We start from the raw sequence: 18,877 nt of genomic DNA, 5'->3' as shown, positions 1-18,877 counted from the left end.
CCACGAATGCCGCGCGCCGTAACGTGTGTAATGTGTTTGTTCTGCTGTAATTGACTCCCCCCTGCCATTTTGTGTGCGGTGGCGGCGGCCCACCCACGTCGCATCAGACAGACGTGTTTTAACTACCTCGAGCTCCTGCTTTTCCCACGTCATCGCATGGCTGTTTGTTAACCAGCGGTGTGAAGTTGTAATACTTTGGGCTTGTTTATTTTTTTTGTCGGTGAATCATTGCATGTCATATTAGTATTTGCAATTTTTAAAAAATGAAATAATAAAAAAAATATTAGTTAAATCAAATCAAAACAAATTGAATACTGTTTTACATTTAAAAAACAAGGTGATTAAAAAAGAATGTGCCTAAAGTATCACGCGATATGTCAAAAATAAAAAAAATTACAAAACTCTGGCAAAGGCAAATGTGTTGAACATAACTTCAAGTATCTGATGTATTTCAAGTGCCGATGTTGGCCACCTTTGAGCACTTAATTTGAAAACTTGGTTATGTAATTTTCGGACGACAAGCCACTACTTTTTTCCCCTCATTTTGAATCCTGCGGTGTATAGTCTAGTGCGGCTTATTTGTTGGGTATATTGAGCATGTGTCCAATCTAGAGTATTGTAACATTTTAAATTTTTTATTTTTATTTTTGATCTATCGCATGAGGAATATGGCATTCTTTTTGAATCACCCTGTATTTTAAAATATTAACTTAAAGGGTACCACGGATATAAAGACAGGTAATTAAAAGATAAATGTTAGTATGAGTTATAATAATTTGATATTAAAACCCCTCATAACTCATTTACTCCCAGCCATTTTCACCGGAGCAAGGCCCTTCGCTCCCGGCCGTTATACTGGATTTTGACTGATTTTGCGAGGCTCACAGAAAATTCTGTTCTATTGCTATATAAACATGGAACCCACCAAAAGAAAGATTACTCTCTTCTTTCAACAGAAAAAAAAGTTATTTCATACCTTTTTCCATTCTTTAGAAATCAGCATTAGAAAATAGCTTAGTCTGAGCAATTTTCCAATTTCTGATGAAAAAAACTGGGCTTTTTGTGAAAGCATAATTTCTAACATAACTTTGACTTATACACAGCTATTTTTTGGTTTAGTTACATCCCAAACATCTGAATAATGTTTTCCTTTTACTAAATAAGATAAACAACAAGTCAAATAGAGCTTTTAGTAACAATTTGTTTACACATAACTGAAAGATGACGCTGTTCTGGCCGCGACAGCCGGTTAAACTTTTCTCTCATCGCCGTCTGTCTCATAAAGATGAATTTTTTTGTCTCTGCTTGCTCTGCTCGCGAGCAGCACGTACTCAAAGGCATCGTCCGCTGCACTCGTGGTCCTGGTTGTTCTGCTCGGTCGTCCAGTGCCTGGTATCCCGGGCGTCCTACCGGTTGTTCTGCTCGGTCGTATGCCCCCTGGCATCCATTCGGTCGTCTTCCGCCGGCGCCCGGCCATGCGGCTTGGCCGTTCGTTGCCGTTGAATCGGGTTGCGGGTCTTACCAAATGCGCTACTGCCCTCCAGTGGCCAGTTTTATTGCTTTAAAATGGATTTTCAGCTTTGTGCTGTGGAGCTAAGTTGAATCACGACCCAGAGATGTCTTTTTTGGAGGAAAAAAAAAAAAAACGTAAAAGACGTATAAATACGTCTTTGGGACACTGAAACAATTAAAAATAGAACGTATTTATACGTTTTTGGGAGCAAATGAATTAATGTTTTCGTTTTAACAAAATCTGTAAAATTAGTTCAACTTGTAGGTCGCCATTGTTGTTGACAACGCAATGCACTCTGGGCGGTGACGTCAGTTGCGGCGCTGCCGGGTTACCACAGTGTCACTCTTTAGTTACATAAACATATCGTCGGTTCTGCCCTTTGAATTTGAACTGTCAATATTTCACAAAACGAGCAGCAAAAGCAATTAAATGAAGGTCTCCAGGGGGATTCACAAAGGTGTTTCCTGTACGACAGACGAGCACGTGGACGACAGGACTATACTTCCACGAGAAGTCATGATTTTCCTTATAAAGCAGACGCAACCCAAATGCGTTGTCTGTCTCTGCGTTAAAACCTGAAAGGGAAACGCAGACAATAATAACATATGGATTGCGTAAAAGGGTTTATTGAACACACAAAAACACACGATCGCGAAAATAGAGACACAAAAGGGTCCGTGACTGTAGGTCGGGATCAAAAAAAAAAAAAAAAAAAAAGCAAATAGCAGCAAGTCAACTCTCGGTGAGCCGCCTAGCATCGGTTTAAAGACACTGCTGATGAGTTGGATTTAAATGCAGGTACGACGTTGGGAACTCATCCCACAGCTCTCTAACAAAACAATCTGACCAGCAGCAGAATGTGACCATATGATGCCAGTCGTCATACCAGCTTCACTTGCTGGCTAGCACGGCTATCCTCCTAGTCCAGCCAACCGCGTCATCATCCCCAGCGTGCATTGTGTGCGTAAAACATGGCGCCCTCCTCAGGTCAAAACATGTACTAAATAGATTTTTAAATCAATGGAAATAATGTGTTTCTAATAGTATTTTAATAAAAGAATAATTGTGGCTTATTAGACCCTACAAGTCTTTTAAGTCCGAGGTTCGCTTAAAGAAAATCAAGAGTATATAAAAGAAATTATATACAATAAAAAAAAACAAAACAAGACTTAAGACTGCCTCACTGACATTGACAGTGATGATGTCCAATTGATTTTGAATGCTGCTAGCGGACTGCCCATTCCAATCATGCTGCTTGTCCTTCCCATTCAAAATGGATTGGACATCTAGAAACATGATCATTCACTGCTAACCCTTCAATTCAAACGGATTCAACTTATCTCACCGTCAACATTAGCGATTGACTTAAAATTTGCCTCTTCCTTTTGCTTTGTTTGTACAGCATGGACATGAAGCGTTGCCCGCTGTGTGAGGTCATCTTCCCGCCCAACTACGATCAGTCCAAGTTTGAGGAGCACGTGGAGAGCCACTGGAAGATCTGCCCCATGTGCAGTGAGCAGTTCCCACTGGACTGTGACCAGAAGGTGTTTGAGAATCACGTGCTCACCCACTTCGATGGGAACCCGCTCGAATTTGACTAGTCACAGGCCGAATCGACGCTTGCATTGGCGGTGTCATTCAAAATCTTTATTTTAGTTACCAACTGGCGTTTTAGGGTTGGAAATGTCATTAATTAACGTTTCCAATTTGCAGTTAATCCTGAAAATGAAATGTTTAACCTTACACTGTTTAAGATTTTTAGAAACTGAGGTGGGGAACACAATATATACAACGTAATTAACAACCAAAACAGTTGCCCCACTACTTCTCTTAAGAAAGCTATATTGAAATGAAGTCATAAATACAGACGTTTGTCAGATTTTAGAGTAAGCCAGTGCTATTGTTACAGCCTTGATACTATGTGTACAACTCTGGGTTTCTTTTCTATTGGCTTTACCTATTTCGTCGGTGAGTCATTGCATGTCATACTCCCAACTTCTATTATTTTCTTCATATACTTGTTTTATCTGTTGACAAAACTAATAAAGATCCTTTGAAACATCAGAACGTCCTTTATTCCAAACACAAAGCAGCAGCTTTTTGTGGAATTACAGTACAATAACATTTTGTTTTTTAATTAACATATGAAAATATACTTTAATGCACTTTGCACCTAACGCAGTACATTCATTGTTCACCATAGTATAAAGACTTGTGGCAGTGCAATACTGTCAATCACAACTTGACACGACTGCAGTGATAAATGCTCAAATGGCTTTCCATTAATCCGAAATGGTTCACGATTCAAGGCAATGACATACGTCAAAATACGGGAAACACTGGAATTTTAGTGCTCATTTTTGCAAATGGCTGACATTTGAAATATACTGTAGGCTATTATGTACATAACACCAGAAACATAGCGTTGTCAAAAATGCTTTGTTGGCAAAAGTGCTTCGAAAACTACAAAATAGAAATTGGCTAAACAATAGCGTACTGTAACTTTCATCGACGACGACAGACGTCCAATCATGTTTTTCAGCCTTCTGTGTGAAATTAAATGACTGTTACTCACTGACGTCCAATGCATTTGAACTGAGAGGGCTGACACGGAATGAACATCTATCGCTGTTAATGGCAGCTAAAACACTGAAGAGCTGTGAAATGCTCTCAAAGGTCACCTGAGTTCACCCTTGGGCGTTTGCACACACACAAAAACTTAAATGCCGGAAAAAATAAAAAATGTATATACAGTGGGGCAAATAAGTATTTAGTCAACCACTAATTGTGCAAGTTCTCCCACTTGAAAATATTAGAGAGGCCTGCAATTGTCAACATGGGTAAACCTCAACCATGAGAGACAATGTGGAAAAAAACCAGAAAATCACATTGTTTGATTTTTAAAGAATTTATTTGCAAATCATGGTGGAAAATAAGTATTTGGTCAATACCAAAAGTTCATCTCAATACTTTGTTGGCAATATCGGAGGCCAAACGTTTTCTGTAACGCTTCACAAGCTTTTCACACACTGTTGATGGTATTTTGGCCCATTCCTCCATGCAGATCTCCTCTAGAGCAGTAATGTTTTGGGGCTGTCGTTGGGCAACACAGACTTTCAACACCCTCCACAGATTTTCTATGGGGTTGAGATCTGGAGACTGGCTAGGCCACTCCAGGACCTTGAAATGCTTCTTACGAAGCCACTTTTTTTGTTGCCCTGGCTGTGTGTTTGGGATCATTGTCATGCCGAAAGACCCAGCCACATCTCATCTTCAATGCCCTTGCTGATGGAAGATTTTCACTCAAAATCTCTCGATACATGGCCCCATTCATTCTTTCCTTTACACAGATCAGTCGTCCTGGTCCCTTTGCAGAAAAACAGCCCCAAAGCATGATGTTTCCACCCCCATGCTTCACAGTGGGTATGGTATTCTTCGGATGCAATTCAGTATTCTTTCTCCTCCAAACACGAGAACCAGTGTTTCTACCAAAAAGTTCTATTTTGGTTTCATCTGACCATAACACATTCTCCCAGTCCTCTTCTGGATCATCCAAATGCTCTCTAGCGAACCGCAGACGGGCCTGGACGTGTACTGGCTTCAGCAGGGGGACACATCTGGCAGTGCAGGATTTGAGTCCCTGGCGGCGCATTGTGGTAATGATAGTAGCCTTTGTTACTGTGGTCCCGGCTCTCTGTAGGTCATTCACTAGGTCCCCCCACGTGGTTCTAGGATTTTTGCTTACCGTTTTTGTTATCATTTTGACGCCACGGGGTGAGATATTGCATGGCGCCCCAGATCGAGGGAGTTCCACAGTTGATTTCTTTACACCAAGCGTTTCACCTATTGATTCAGTCTTCCCAGCCTGGTGCAGGTCTACAATTTTGTCTCTGGTGTCCTTCGACAGCTCTTTGGTCTTGGCCATAGTGGAGTTTGGAGTGTGACTGACTGAGATTGTGGACAGGTGTCTTTTATACCAATAATGAGTTAAAACAGGTGCCATTAATACAGGTAACGAGTGGAGCCTCGTTAGACCGCTTTGACAGCCAGAAATCTTGCTTGTTTGTAGGTGACCAAATAGTTATCTTCCACTGTAATTTGGAAATAAATTCTTTAAAAATTGAACAATGTGATTTTCTGTTTTTTTTTTTTCCCACATTCTGTCTCTCATGGTTCAGGTTTACTCATGTTGACAATTACAGGCCTCTCTAATCTTTTCAAGTAGGAGAACTTGCACGATTGGTGGTTGACTATATACTTATTTGCCCCACTGTATATGTATATATACCCTGGCCACGATAAAAGTTCAGATTTGAAAAATGCTGAAAACACATGTCATAAAAGTGACAAACTCAGCTGCTATAGGCTCCTGCTTAACTGAACCTACTGAGGATGCAGAAAATGGATGGACAGACCATTTTTTTAGTTCCATAAAATTGCCACGTTTTCTGAATTACAGTACAATATTCTTATCAAATTTGGAACAACTATGGTTTTATCACAACTTCTTGTGCAGTCGTGACTTGATTGCAAATCAAGTATGCAAATATTACAAGCTCATGCTTGTAGGAATCAGACTTATTGTAAAGCTACCATTTATTTTTCTGCATATATTTTGTCTTTTTCTCTTTGGCCGCAACATTCCATATATCCATCCATCCATCTTCAATACTGCTTAGGTATGTGAGATTGGAGTCTAGTCCAGTTGACAGTGGGAATTCAGAATACTATATACTAAAGATTTGCCAGCCAATCACGGAGAATTTAGAATACTCAACAGGTTTTTGGGACATAGAACATAATATATACTGTCATTACATGATATAATACAAAAAAAATAATTTTAACAGTGCATGTACATTGGCTTCTTTAAGGGTTTGGCACATGTCGAATTACAAAGGCATTTTAAAAAGTAAGCCGTTTGGAAAGTATTAACAAGCACCATAGAGGCCTAAAGTAAAAAAAAAAAAAAAAAAAAGTGCAAATTACAAAATTGTGTCCTAATCGTACATTTAAACATCCAGAATAAAACCTATCCCCTTTTGAAGCATTCAACAAAATCTTGTGTCCATAGCACAAGGTAAGAAAGTGTGTGAAAAAGCTGAAGAACAAAGTGCCGAAAACAGCAGCTATGCGTTGAAGTCCCTACTACCGTATTTTACAATGGATGACATCAGCAGTGACAGGTGGGTGGAAGTTGACGCTGTGGTAACGGAGACCCTGAGATGTCTTGTAGCTCTTCCCGCAGCGGCACTTGAAGGCTTTTTGTACTCTTACCTGCATCCGGTGGCCGTTCTTGGCGTGATACTTGATCCCGTTGACATTCTGCAATCAAGATGAGGCAAAAGAGAAAAAAAACATAAAATTACTTGCAGTGTTATTAAACTTCTGACCGAACAAAAAATGGGAGGGGAATTACGTTTTATGTTCTCAGACAGAAAAACATATCAGATTGACAAAGAAATCATATTATTGGTTCAAGAAAAGTAATTAATATCTATTCCCATATGCTTGCATTTTTTCGATTTCTTATTTTCCTAAATTTAATGGTCATATAACCACATTATTATTGTAATAAGAATAAAAATATGATTTTGTGTAACATCACAACGTGTAAAATTCACAATGGACTTTGGTTTCCTAATATCATATTACAACTCAATTTTGCTATGACTCTTATAATATTACCTTACATTATTATTACTTTTCATGAGAAGTGTTATTTTTTTCAACATACTAATGCAAGTTTATTTTCCGGAATACATACATCTTTTAAATATGACTTTAATCCTGTAAATTTATTCATCATAGTATTCCAGCTGTCAGCGGGTAATACAACAATATAGTGGTATAATTATTTAATGCAATGTTGTTGTTGTTGTTGTTTTTTTTTTTTTAAATAATCAAATTACCGCAAGTAAGCTTTTACCCTCACGCAAATAGCATAATTTTCACATAATGGAAAGAATTCTTCAAAAGAAATACTTTTTTTTTCTAGAAATAATAATAATAATGTAATTAATAAGACAATATGTAATTGTTGTAATAGTATGACTTTGGTCTTTAATATTTTTTCACTGTAATTCACATAAAATTTATTTATAAAAATTATAAAAACATTACTTCATGCTATTAAGACTTTTATTCTCGCAAATGTTTAATTTTGCCATTAATTTATTCATGTAAATTCAAGACCGTTTTTGTCATCCTGTTTTAACCGCATTCTTTTATATATATATATATATTTTTTTTCTTTTATGTTACCACTTTACTTACTTAACCCTCTTCGTTCCCTTTGGAACATAAGGCCGTGACAATCTGCTTCCATTTGGTACGGTCTTGTGCAGCATGTTGTGCCTCACACATGACATATTACCATTTTAATCAGAAAAATGAGGACTTCACTTCATTTTCAACATTTTCCTCGTAACATTAAATTGAAAGTTTTGTAGGTATTCATTTTTTTTCCTCCTGGAAAAAAGGCAGAATTCTTAATTTTGAGAGAATTTCAACTTTTATCTTGAATTTTTTAAAATGTTCCAACAGCTTGATTGTTTTAAAAGACCCCCTTTTTTAATGAGGACTTTAGCTTTATGTAATCTTACAGTACTGTATATATACAGTACAGTATATATACAGTATAATACATGTATGTATTTGTACCTTTTATGATTTCATCCACATTTTTTTGGTTTTGTTTCTGCGATTGTGCCAATAATTCTTAGATCCAGACATGTGGCTGTGAATGCAACTGTAAAACCAACCTTATATCTCTTTTTACAGCCCGGAATGGGGCAGGCAAAGGGTTTCTCATCGTCACCATTCATGCACATTGAGCTGAGGATTGACTGCGAGCTGATGGCGTTCTCTGTAGTCCACGACTTGTCGCTGTCAGAATCCTCAAAGTCCATCTCCTCTTCGTCGCACTCGCTGCCTGTGCGTGGGAAGCCGTGTTAAAAAGCAACCCAAAAAACAGTAACATGGTAAATGAGTCTACTGAGAAGTTGTGCTGAATAGTGAGTAATGGTAATAATTACCATTTTTATTTTATTTTAAGTTTGAATAATTAGCCAGCCTCCAGTCAAAAAGTTACCGAAATTTTCTAAGCGGTCACGTTTTTCTTTCATTTTGAATCCTACGGCTTATAGTCCAGTGCGGCTTATTTGTTGATTTATTTGGGTTAATAGGTAACACTTTATATGACAGCGGCGTCATAAAACTGTCATAAGACCGTCATAACTAGACATGACACTATGATGTGCATTACTGAATGCTTATGACAGATGTCATTAAGTGTAATCTGGCAAATTTTGTCACTAACTCAATTTTTGTCCAGCTTGGATCTTTTACATCCATTTAAAAGTGGGATAAATTGCCGGATAACACTAAATGACATGTGTTATTAGCATTCATTAAGGCTCATGACAGTGTCTCATGTCATAATAATGATTATCTAATGACAGTCTTATGGCCCCACTGTCAAATAAAGTGTTACCAAATGCCGTAACTGGCAATTAATGAAATATCTGGAACAGTAACTGAAGAAATATTTAGCACAGAACATGAATTTCGATTGTTATTTACATCTGTAGCGCTGCAATGCATGCTAGGAGGCATGTTGGACAACAACAGTGTTGACAGCAGGTGGCAGCAGAGGTTGACTGTCTCCCCCAAGAGAGCAGTGATGGCTAAATCACACTTCTTGAAGCAATGAAGCCTTGCAGCCAATTGGTTTAAAACTTCATGATGGTTCATTTGATCTTATGACAGTTCAATGATGCAAATAAAGTGTTACCAGTTAACTCATTTGCTCCCAAAAACGTATAAATACGTTCTATTTTTGTTTCAGTGTCCCAAAGTCGTATTTATCAGTCTTTTACGTTTAAAAATTTTTTTTTTTTTTTTACAAGAGACATCTCTGGGTTCTGATTCAACTGAGCTCCAAAGCGCAACGCTGAAAATCCATTTTAAAGCAATAAAACTGGTTACTGGAGGGCAGTCGCGCCTTTGGTAAGACCCACAACCTGATTCAACAAAACGAATGGCCGGGCTGCACGGCCGGGGCGCCGGCGGAAGATGACTGAATGGACGTCCAGGACGCCAGGCGGCGGACGACCGAGCAGAACAACAAGGAGGACGCCCGGGATACCAGGTGCCGGACGACCGAGCAGAACGACCAGGACCACCAGTGCAGCCGACGATGCCGTTGAGTCCGTGCTGCTCGCTGAGCAGAGCCCGCGCCACCATGCTCGGCCGCTCGCATCCCCTGCACCCTCCAGTGTTTCGCACGGAAATGCGCACAGCCAAACCAGTTCCCCCCCCAGGAACACAAGTTCCCCAGGCGAACTCTGCCACGAGGCAATGGTCACCACAAAAGAACGACTAAAAAAAAAATCCATCTTTATGAAACAGGTGACGATGAGGGAAAAGTTTACCCCGGCTGTCACGGCCACAACAGCATCATCTCTCAGTTATTTTTGTGTAAATAAATTGTTACTTTGCAATCAAAAGCTCTATTTGTCTTGTTATTATGTTTTTTGTTTTATTGTTATATTATGTTATTTTGAAAAAGAAAAAAAATATTCAGATGTTTGGGATGTAACTAAAGCAAAAAATAGCTGTGTTAAGTCAATGTTTGAAATGTATGCTTTCACAAAAAGCTCAATTTCTGTTTTTTCATCAGAAATTGGAAAATTGCTCAAATTAAGCTATTTTTTAACGCTGATTTCTGAAGAATGGAAAAAGATATGAACTAACTTTTTTTTCCTGCTGAAAGAAGAGAGTCTAATCTTTCTTTTGATGTTTATATAGAAATAGAAGAGAATTTTCTGTGGGCCTGGCAAAATCAGTCAAAATCCAGTAAAACGGCCGGGAGCGAAGGGGGTTGCACCGGTGAAAATGGCTGGGAGTGAATGAGTTAATATCATTTGGTGTAAATATCCCATAATAGAGTGAGGACATTTTATAGCTTATAGTCCAGTGCGGCTTATCTATGAACAAATGCTGTCACACTGCCAAATTTGGTGGGTCGTCGCTTATGGTCAGTTGCGCCTTATAGTGCTAAAATTACGGTAGTCAATATTGTCTCCATGAAGACTGTCCTCAAGGTACTTAATTATTATTAGTATTTCTTTAATTTGTGTATTATTGTAGGTTCTGTGTTCACTGTGTATCGTAACATGACATTTCAGTAACATTGTGTCACTTTGTTTTACCATCATGCTATTGAAATAATGTTGATCCATTTTAAACGTGGTGTGAGTGGCCGTGTAGACGACAAGTTACCTGTGGGCGTGCTGCAACGAAAAGATGAGGATGGAGTGATGGGCGGTGTGACGGGAGGGGTGAGATTTCCGCTGGTGTGGCGAGGTTGTGCGGCCACATTGCTGCGACACAGACTCCCCATTAAAGACAGATAGACTTTGGGCTGAATCTTCTTCTTCAGCGAATCGTGCTCTTGCCTAGCGGCTCCTGTCATAAACCTGCAGGACAAAAGAAAACATCAAAATATATCGTGTGCTTGTTGTCTACAGAGTATACAGTAGATAAATGCTCGCAGTTTCTCCAAAACAAAAACGAATTTTATCAATTTTTTTGCCTGAAATTATTTGCGAATAAACCGTTATCTGAAGGTTTGCATCTTAAGGTTTGTTTGAACATGCTTTTATAAATGGTTGTTTTTCAAAATGCGCCCTGAGATTGGCTAACAACCAGTTAAGTGGGTACCTTGCCTCCAGTCAATAGTCAGCTGGAATTGGCTTCAGCACCCCCTTCTTGTTAGAATAGAATATTGACAAGTGCGGAGATTGAGGGGAGGCCGGCGGGGCAGTGACCCCCCGGTGGCCGAAAAATGTCATTGCTTTTCTTATATAATTTAACATAAAGACCTAGCTGGTAAAATGTTGGCTAGAAAAGTTGTAAAGCAATAAAACAAACAACAAAATGAACTAGGCCTGCAAGCAGGACTGAACGGGCCCTCGCAATCTAGCGCAACTCGGACGTCACGCTACTCGGACAGTGTGCAGGTCAGGGTGGTGGCAGATCGTCCTCTCTAATCATTGCATTGGAACCTAACATGCTTGAAAGTCGCCCATTTACATTCACACACCTAAGAGATAAAAACCCCTATTGGAGAGAGTTCTACAAAAAAGGATCGAATAAAGGGTCGTCACGGCAAAAGACATGTGGGCATAGGCCGTAAAACAAGTATTTCAAAAGGTCTTGAAACTACAATGACCAACCTGAAAAGAACTAGACATTTATTGGAAAAACGACTTTCTATTGCCACTAGTTGGCGCTTTAGGGTTGATGCAAATGACCCCTACAGGACCCTTCAGAGTATGACTCAACAAGCACGAGATGTTTGGCGCAGATATGCTATAGAAGTTATGACTGTTTAAAACTTGTGGTGAGACAAAATGGCTTCAGTCATTTTCACACCTCCTGTTGGACCCCTCCGCTTCAACGAAACCTCAATATTTTTCATCAGGCACCTGAACACATGTCTTATTGCTCCCCTGATGCAGGTTTGAGGTCAACAGATTTTTTTCCCTTGGAGAAGGAACCTGTCTCGTAAAAAAAGGCATTTCCTGTTTTCACTAGGGGGCGCTAGGCCTAATGGGTAATGTTTCAATGCACTCGTGTTAAGGGTGGGATCCCGCACATACATGCCAGATATGAAAAAGATTGAACGTTGTGTCAAGGAACCATTAGTCATTTACAGAATTTGTCATTTTGCCGAAAAAATGGCCGACTTTGGCACCACGCCCAGGTCAGACCCGTGAATGAAAACGCACCATTTTGAAAATTTTAGATCTCCTATGTCTCCTGAATAGTCTCACGAATTTTGAAGATGATCCAACTAACTCCTTCTGTGACAAGGTCTCAAATGTGCACCCTGTTAATTGATAAAAATTTAACATCCGATCCAAAGTACCCGATTTCCGGTTGGGTTTGGAATATGGGTTCAAGAGACTTTTTGGAGCAGTTTTGCACATGGTATCGACTCCCCAAATTTCATTGCTTTACATTAAAAAAACCTAATAGGAAACGCCTTTTTGAAAAATTCAAGGGGGCGCCACTGAGCCATTTTGTTACATTTTTTTGTAACGTCGCAACATTATCGAAATCCACGCAAAGCCGCATGTATGTGCAAAATTTGATGAGTTTTCGTGCATGTTCAGGCCTCCAAATGTAAACTACACTACAAATGGATAAAAATTTCACATTCGGTCTAAAATACCCGATTTTCTGTTGGATTTGGAAAATGGGTGCAAGAGACTTTTTGGAGCAGTTTTGCATAAGGTATGGACTCCCCAAATTTCATTGCTCTACGTTGAAAAAACCCAATAGGAAAGGCCTTTTTAAAAACTCCTTTCTGTCGCCACTAGTTGGCACTGTAGAGTTGATGCAAATGACCCCTACAAGACCCTTCAGGGTATGACTCTCAACAAGCACGGGAAGTTTGGTGCAGATATGTTGTATATCTGCTGAGTTATGACTGTTCAAAGTATTTTGCGAGACAAATTGTTGACGGTTATTTTCACTTTCATGTTTGGACCCCTCCGCTTCAACGAAACCTCAATATTTTTCATCAGGCACCTGAACACAGGTCTTAAGGCTCCCCTGATGCAGGTTTGAGGTCAACAGATTTTTTTCCCTTGGAGGAGGAACCGGTCTCGTAAAAAAAGGCATTTCCTGTTCTCACTAGGGGGCGCTAGGCCTAATGGGTAATATTTCAATGCACTCGTGTTAAGGGTGGGATACCGCACATACATGCCAAATATGAAAAAGACTGAACGTTGTGTCAAGGAACTATTAGTCATTTACTGAATTTGTCATTTTGCCGAAAAAATGGCCGACTTTGGCACCACGCCCAGGTCAGACCCGTGAATGAAAACGCACCATTTAAAAAACTTAAGACCTCATATGTCTCCTGTACAGTCTCACCAATTTTGAAGATGATCCAACAAACTCCCTCGGTGAAAAGGTCTCAAATGTGCACCCTGTAAATTGATAAAAAATTTCATATTTGATCCAAAATAACCGATTTCCTGTTGGGTTTGGAATATGGGTGTAAATGCTTTTTTGGAGCGGTTTTGGACAAGGTATAGACCCCCCAAATTTCATTGCTCTACGCTGACAGACCCTAATGTTATAGGCCAATTTTAAAATTTCAAGGGGGCGCCACTGAGCCATTTTGTTATATTTTTTTGCAACGTTGCAAAATTATCAAAATTTACAATTTTCCGCACGTATGTGCAAATTTTGGTGACTTTTCGTGCATGTTCAGGCCTCCAAATTGGCCGTTTTCATTTGCCCTGAAAAAAAAAAAAAAAAAAAAAAAAATCCTTTGCAAAACAATAGGGCCTTCGCACGCCTAGTGCTCGGGCCCTAATGAAATTCACAAGAATCCTACGAAGTATTTCATAATGGGTCAAAATTATTTTTTCGAACGGATCATGTGACTAGCACCTTAGAGAGGTCCTTTGCCTTGATTAACCAAATTAACACCTGAGGAGGCAAGATAGATATTTGGAATTTCTTTAAACCTAAGCTTTCAAAAGCTTCAACAACAACTGAGCTTGAACCGAAGATTGAACACGAACATCTTTAATTGTTAAAAAAAAAAAAAAAAATCGTTCATTAGACTCCTTTGCGCATGCGCGAACCGGCGATGGTCACCGGCGACTAGAAAGCTGGTTCGCAGTAATTTTAGTGGGAAAGTGGCAAACATACATGTCGTTGTGCCTATCTATCTATCTATCTATCTATCTATCTATCTATCTATCTATCTATCTATCTATCTATCTATCTATCTATCTATCTATCTATCTATCTATCTATCTATCTATCTATCTATCTATCTATCTATCTATCTATCTATCTATCTATCTATCTATCTATCTATCTATCTATCTATCTATCAAAACTCACCTGTTTAGACTAGCTCAGGGTTCACTAAAAACTCACCTGTTTAGACTAGCTCAGGGTTCACTAAATCCGGACCTCGGTGCCACTTGGCCTGTCGTGTTTTCCATGTCTCCCTCCTCCAACACACCTGAATCAAAATAATCAGGATCATTATCAGGCTTCTGGAGAGGTTGCTGTTGACAATCATTTGATTCAGGTGTGTTAGGGGAGGGAGGAAAACACGACAGGAAAAGTGGCACCGAGGTTCGGATTTAGTGAACCTTGGACTAGCCTATCCACAATAATCACTTAGTTCTGGTCTTTTTAACTGCCCTTATATCTCTTTTAGTATTTTAAATTTCCTTATACGTTATATACTTTCATTTTCTCACTTTTAATATGTTTAAATGTTTTAAATGATTGTACGGCGACCTTAAGTGCCAGAAAGGCGCCTCCAAATAAAATGTATTATTATTATTATTAAATACTCCTTAATGATTAGCAACAACATAACAATGTTATTAAAAAGAATTCAGAGAATTACTATACTTTAAAAGTGTTGAAATTACATAAAATGCACACATTACTTGTATTTTTAGTTGTAAACACATTGTATGGCTCTCACTAGGATTGTTCCGATCATGTTTTTTTGCTCCCGATCGTTTTAGTTTGAGTATCTGCCGATCCCGATATTTCCCGATCCAATTGCTTTTTTTTTTTGCTCCCGATTCAATTCCAATCATTCCCGATCATATACATTTTGGCAATGCATTAAGAAAAAAATGAATAAAACTCGGACGAATATATACATTCAACATACAGTACATAAGTACTGTATTTGTTTATTATGACAATAAATCCTCAAGATGGCATTTACATTATTAACATTTTTTCTGTGAGAGGGATCCACGGATAGAAAGACTTGTGACTTTGTATATTGTGACTAAATATTGCCATCTAGTGTATTTGTTGAGCTTTCAGTAAATAATACTGCAGCCATTCAACCCAAATGCATGATGGTAAGTGGAACCATGACTGTGCGTAGTGCTACCAATGGATATATCTTCTCTGCGTTGGGAAATAACATAAGGTGTTAGGAAAAAGATCAATTGCTACCTTGCTTCCCCACATTGCTTCCCGTGATATTCCTAATCGTAGGGAGAAGGATTGTAAGGCTTTAGCCTATAAAAAAAAGGCTCCAAAGGCTGACAAAATTCACTCTACTCATTTTACGTTGCCTTTTATCTCTCTAAATGGGTAAAACGGCATCATTACAGATTGAGCGCGACATTGCGTGAGTGGATCGGGCAACGCATGCATTAATTGCGTTAAATATTTAATGTGATACATTTTTAAAAAATTAATTACCGCCGTTATCGGAATAAATTTGATAACCCTACCTTAAGCCTAAACTAAAGACTCTGGATGAGTGTAACATATTATGTCTGTAACGTTAAATACAATTAGAAAACGATTTAATTAAAAAATATATATATATTAAAAAAAGACATGGCCGATATTTTTTTGCCGATTCCGATACTTTGAAAATGACGTGATCGGACCCGAGCGACATCTCTAGCTCTCACGGAATTACATTTAAAAATATGTTGTGTTCATGGCTCTCTCAGCCAAAAACGTTCCCGACCCCTGATATATACCGGTATGTTGCAAGTTAATTTTATTGCTAACACTGCATTTCGGGGTGATCAACATGTTTTGCCCCCCACAAGAGTCAAACTCCGCCTATGAATATTTGTGAATAACTTATTTTTATTTTTATGGGTGTGTGGTATCTTTAGTCATGATTTCTTTTGTTTTCTGTCAAACCCATATCCTCATTTGCTGTTCATAATGATAAATCTCTGCTGCAACACAGTTCCATATCGTGTTAATGGATCTGCTCATGGATAAACACCTACTACTTGTTCGAGAGTTGTACAAAAGTATAGAATATACACTACTGTATGTTTTAGTCCCAAGTGTGGAGGGGGACACACCACACATCACTAACTCTAGTCCCATAAAAAGATGTATGCAAGGAGTTTATGGACAGTTAGTTTAAACGCACGCTATAAAAATAAAAACGTTCAAGCAAAAAGTGGAATTTAAAAATGAAGTGATAACCACATAAACATGCTTTCACGCAGGCAGGGAGACATCGGCAGACGTTTCGAGGTAATGCCCGTCTGAGTCACCATATCAAAGCTGACTTGGTGTCGTAAAAACGAACCAGCTACCAAATCCCGATTCAGATCCTCTGAACGATCCCCCAGATGACGTCTGAAATTGCTGTGGGGTCTTTAAATGAGCATTCATTGGGCTAAGCGCTTGAACTCAGTGACGCACATCCGGCACTTGTTGAAAAACTGAAGTGGTCGATTGATCTTCTAGCTTGTTGTGTTTATTTACCTGTTGATGTAGCTGAGGGCGACATAGGTGGGCTGCTGCTGCTCCTGTGTCTCCAAAAGGCGTGGATCTGTGTCTAAGGAAAATAAGGGTATGCTTTAGCTTTTTGCATTTAAGAACGTTGGAACTTTGTCAGGTCGGTTTGAGTCAAACATCGCATGCTAGGTGCATTATTTAAATTAGTTTATTAATAATCATAGAACCCAATTAGAATGCAAATCCAGGGCTGCATGGCGCCCGTAAATAATCTCATGATGCAAGGAATGCCTCTGCATTATTGGATGCTTTCGTTCAAAAGTCATGGTGTGGTCCCCAATCCTCCCCTGACCTCAACCCTGTTGAGAACCTTAGGAACATCTTCAAATGGATGGGAGGTGGTTATTCTGACAGTCTCAAAGAAATCCATGCCAAGAATCTGCAAAAGCTCACTAGTTTAACAAATTTAAGAATTGTGAAGCTGCTATCAAGATAGGGATCATGCACACATTTATCTACTGTTGATATTTTTAATTGAAATACAATAGTTTTTTCCTTGCGGTTTATGTGAACTCTAAATGCTGCAAATAAAAAAAAATGACTAGTATCGATTCTTTATAACGTATAAAATGTGCTCAAATGACAATGTCCAAGTGTGGCCTCAAAACACATACTCTGTCAAGATTACTTTTACGCTTCAGAGCATCCTGGTGAGGTAATTGCGTCTGAGTACTGCTGTTTTTTGTTTTTTTTTAACATCATTTATCACTAACCTACACAAATACAGTTAATAATTACAGTAAATATCTATATGACAAAACAAACAAACAAAAAACAGCAGTAACTTTGCATGCATTATTCAGTGTGTTTACAACCTTTAAACGTATGCGATAGTCCTGAACGTCGTGAACCTAGGACCCCCTACAGTTCTAAATTAATATAATCTGTTAACTGATCTTGTAGAACAAAATCTACCGTTGTAACATCTATTTTTCCTTAAAAATAGGCTTCCTGTCATAATCTTTAATACTGTACTTTTTGAAAAGCAGCCCAGCACACTCACACATACACGCAGCGTTGCTCATTGATGACTAAACTGTCAACACACACTGAGCTGGGAGCCACACATAAATTTTGTTTGGTGGTGCTAAATGTACAACAATAGCCAGTCTCCACAGCCCGAGGTGGAGCAGGCTTGACTTCAAACGTTCCTCACAGCAGCATCCATGTGGGAGAAGAAAGATGGACCATAAAAGTGAGCTGGCTATGCAGCTCCGCCTCTGTTTGCCTGCCTCTGACTGAGCTGTGAAAGACTGCTTCCCCCATGTGGTTGCTTTTCATCCACCAACTCGTTTACTCACTGCAGCTTACACCCCAGGCTGTTTGTACTATTACTTTGTACATGATGCCAAACACAACGAGGCCTAATGCATCTGTCAGCAAACTGGTAACACGCATCAATTGACTTGAGAGTGTTTTTAAAGCATCTATATTCTAAACAAAACTATATCGCTGCCTGAAAAAGGGAACATTTATCTTCTCCAAACTATTGTCTTACATCTTGTTGCCTATGTGGTTGTGTTTTATATATTCCTGAATACCGGTTCAGGAACTAAATCACAGCAAAAATGAATTACGCATGCCGTAAACTAGGACAACTGTGTTGTGAGGGTATTGATCAATAAAACTCACATGAGGGGTATAATGGGTTCATTACATGTACCGTAATTTTCAGAATATATAACCCTACTTTTGTACCTCATTTTGAATCCTGTGTCTTATAGTCCAGTGCATCTTATTTGTTGATTTATTTTGGTTAACAAGCAACACTTTATTTGACAGTGGCATCATAACACTGCCATAAGACCGTCATAATTGTGACATGACACTATCATGGGCATAAATGAATTCTTATGACAGATGTCATTAAATGTCATCCGACAAATTATGTCACTAACTCCATTTACTGTATGTCCAACCCGGATCTTTTACATCCACTCAAAAGTGAGATAATTTGTCGGATGACACAAAATGAAATCTGTCATAAGCATTTATTAATACTCATGACAG

At 38.9% G+C, this 18,877-nt stretch overlaps 2 protein-coding genes across 2 annotated transcripts in view; one reads left to right on the top strand and one right to left on the bottom strand.

Annotated features, from left to right (window-relative positions):
- The window catches only part of tax1bp1b (Tax1 (human T-cell leukemia virus type I) binding protein 1b), a 41,222-nt gene extending 37,642 nt beyond the window's left edge, over positions 1 to 3,580 (top strand). The window contains exon 17 of the mRNA XM_057833402.1: positions 2,916 to 3,580. Coding sequence (XP_057689385.1) covers positions 2,916 to 3,114 — 199 coding nt within the window. The 3' untranslated portion in view covers positions 3,115 to 3,580. The remainder of the gene's footprint in view (positions 1 to 2,915) is intronic.
- A 2,169-nt stretch (positions 3,581 to 5,749) lies between these two features.
- jazf1b (JAZF zinc finger 1b) overlaps positions 5,750 to 18,877 on the bottom strand; it is a 34,490-nt gene continuing 21,362 nt past the window's right edge. Inside the window, exons 2-5 of the mRNA XM_057833407.1 lie at positions 16,835 to 16,907; positions 10,799 to 10,995; positions 8,278 to 8,447; positions 5,750 to 6,838 (exon numbers count right to left, since the gene is read on the bottom strand). Coding sequence (XP_057689390.1) covers positions 6,662 to 6,838; positions 8,278 to 8,447; positions 10,799 to 10,995; positions 16,835 to 16,907 — 617 coding nt within the window. The 3' untranslated portion in view covers positions 5,750 to 6,661. The remainder of the gene's footprint in view (positions 6,839 to 8,277; positions 8,448 to 10,798; positions 10,996 to 16,834; positions 16,908 to 18,877) is intronic.

The sequence above is a fragment of the Corythoichthys intestinalis genome, chromosome 4, assembly GCF_030265065.1.
Source record: "Corythoichthys intestinalis isolate RoL2023-P3 chromosome 4, ASM3026506v1, whole genome shotgun sequence".
NCBI lineage: Eukaryota > Metazoa > Chordata > Actinopteri > Syngnathiformes > Syngnathidae > Corythoichthys > Corythoichthys intestinalis.
The sequence above is the reverse complement of the archived record's forward strand: the minus strand, read 5'-3'. Positions and strand labels throughout refer to the sequence as shown.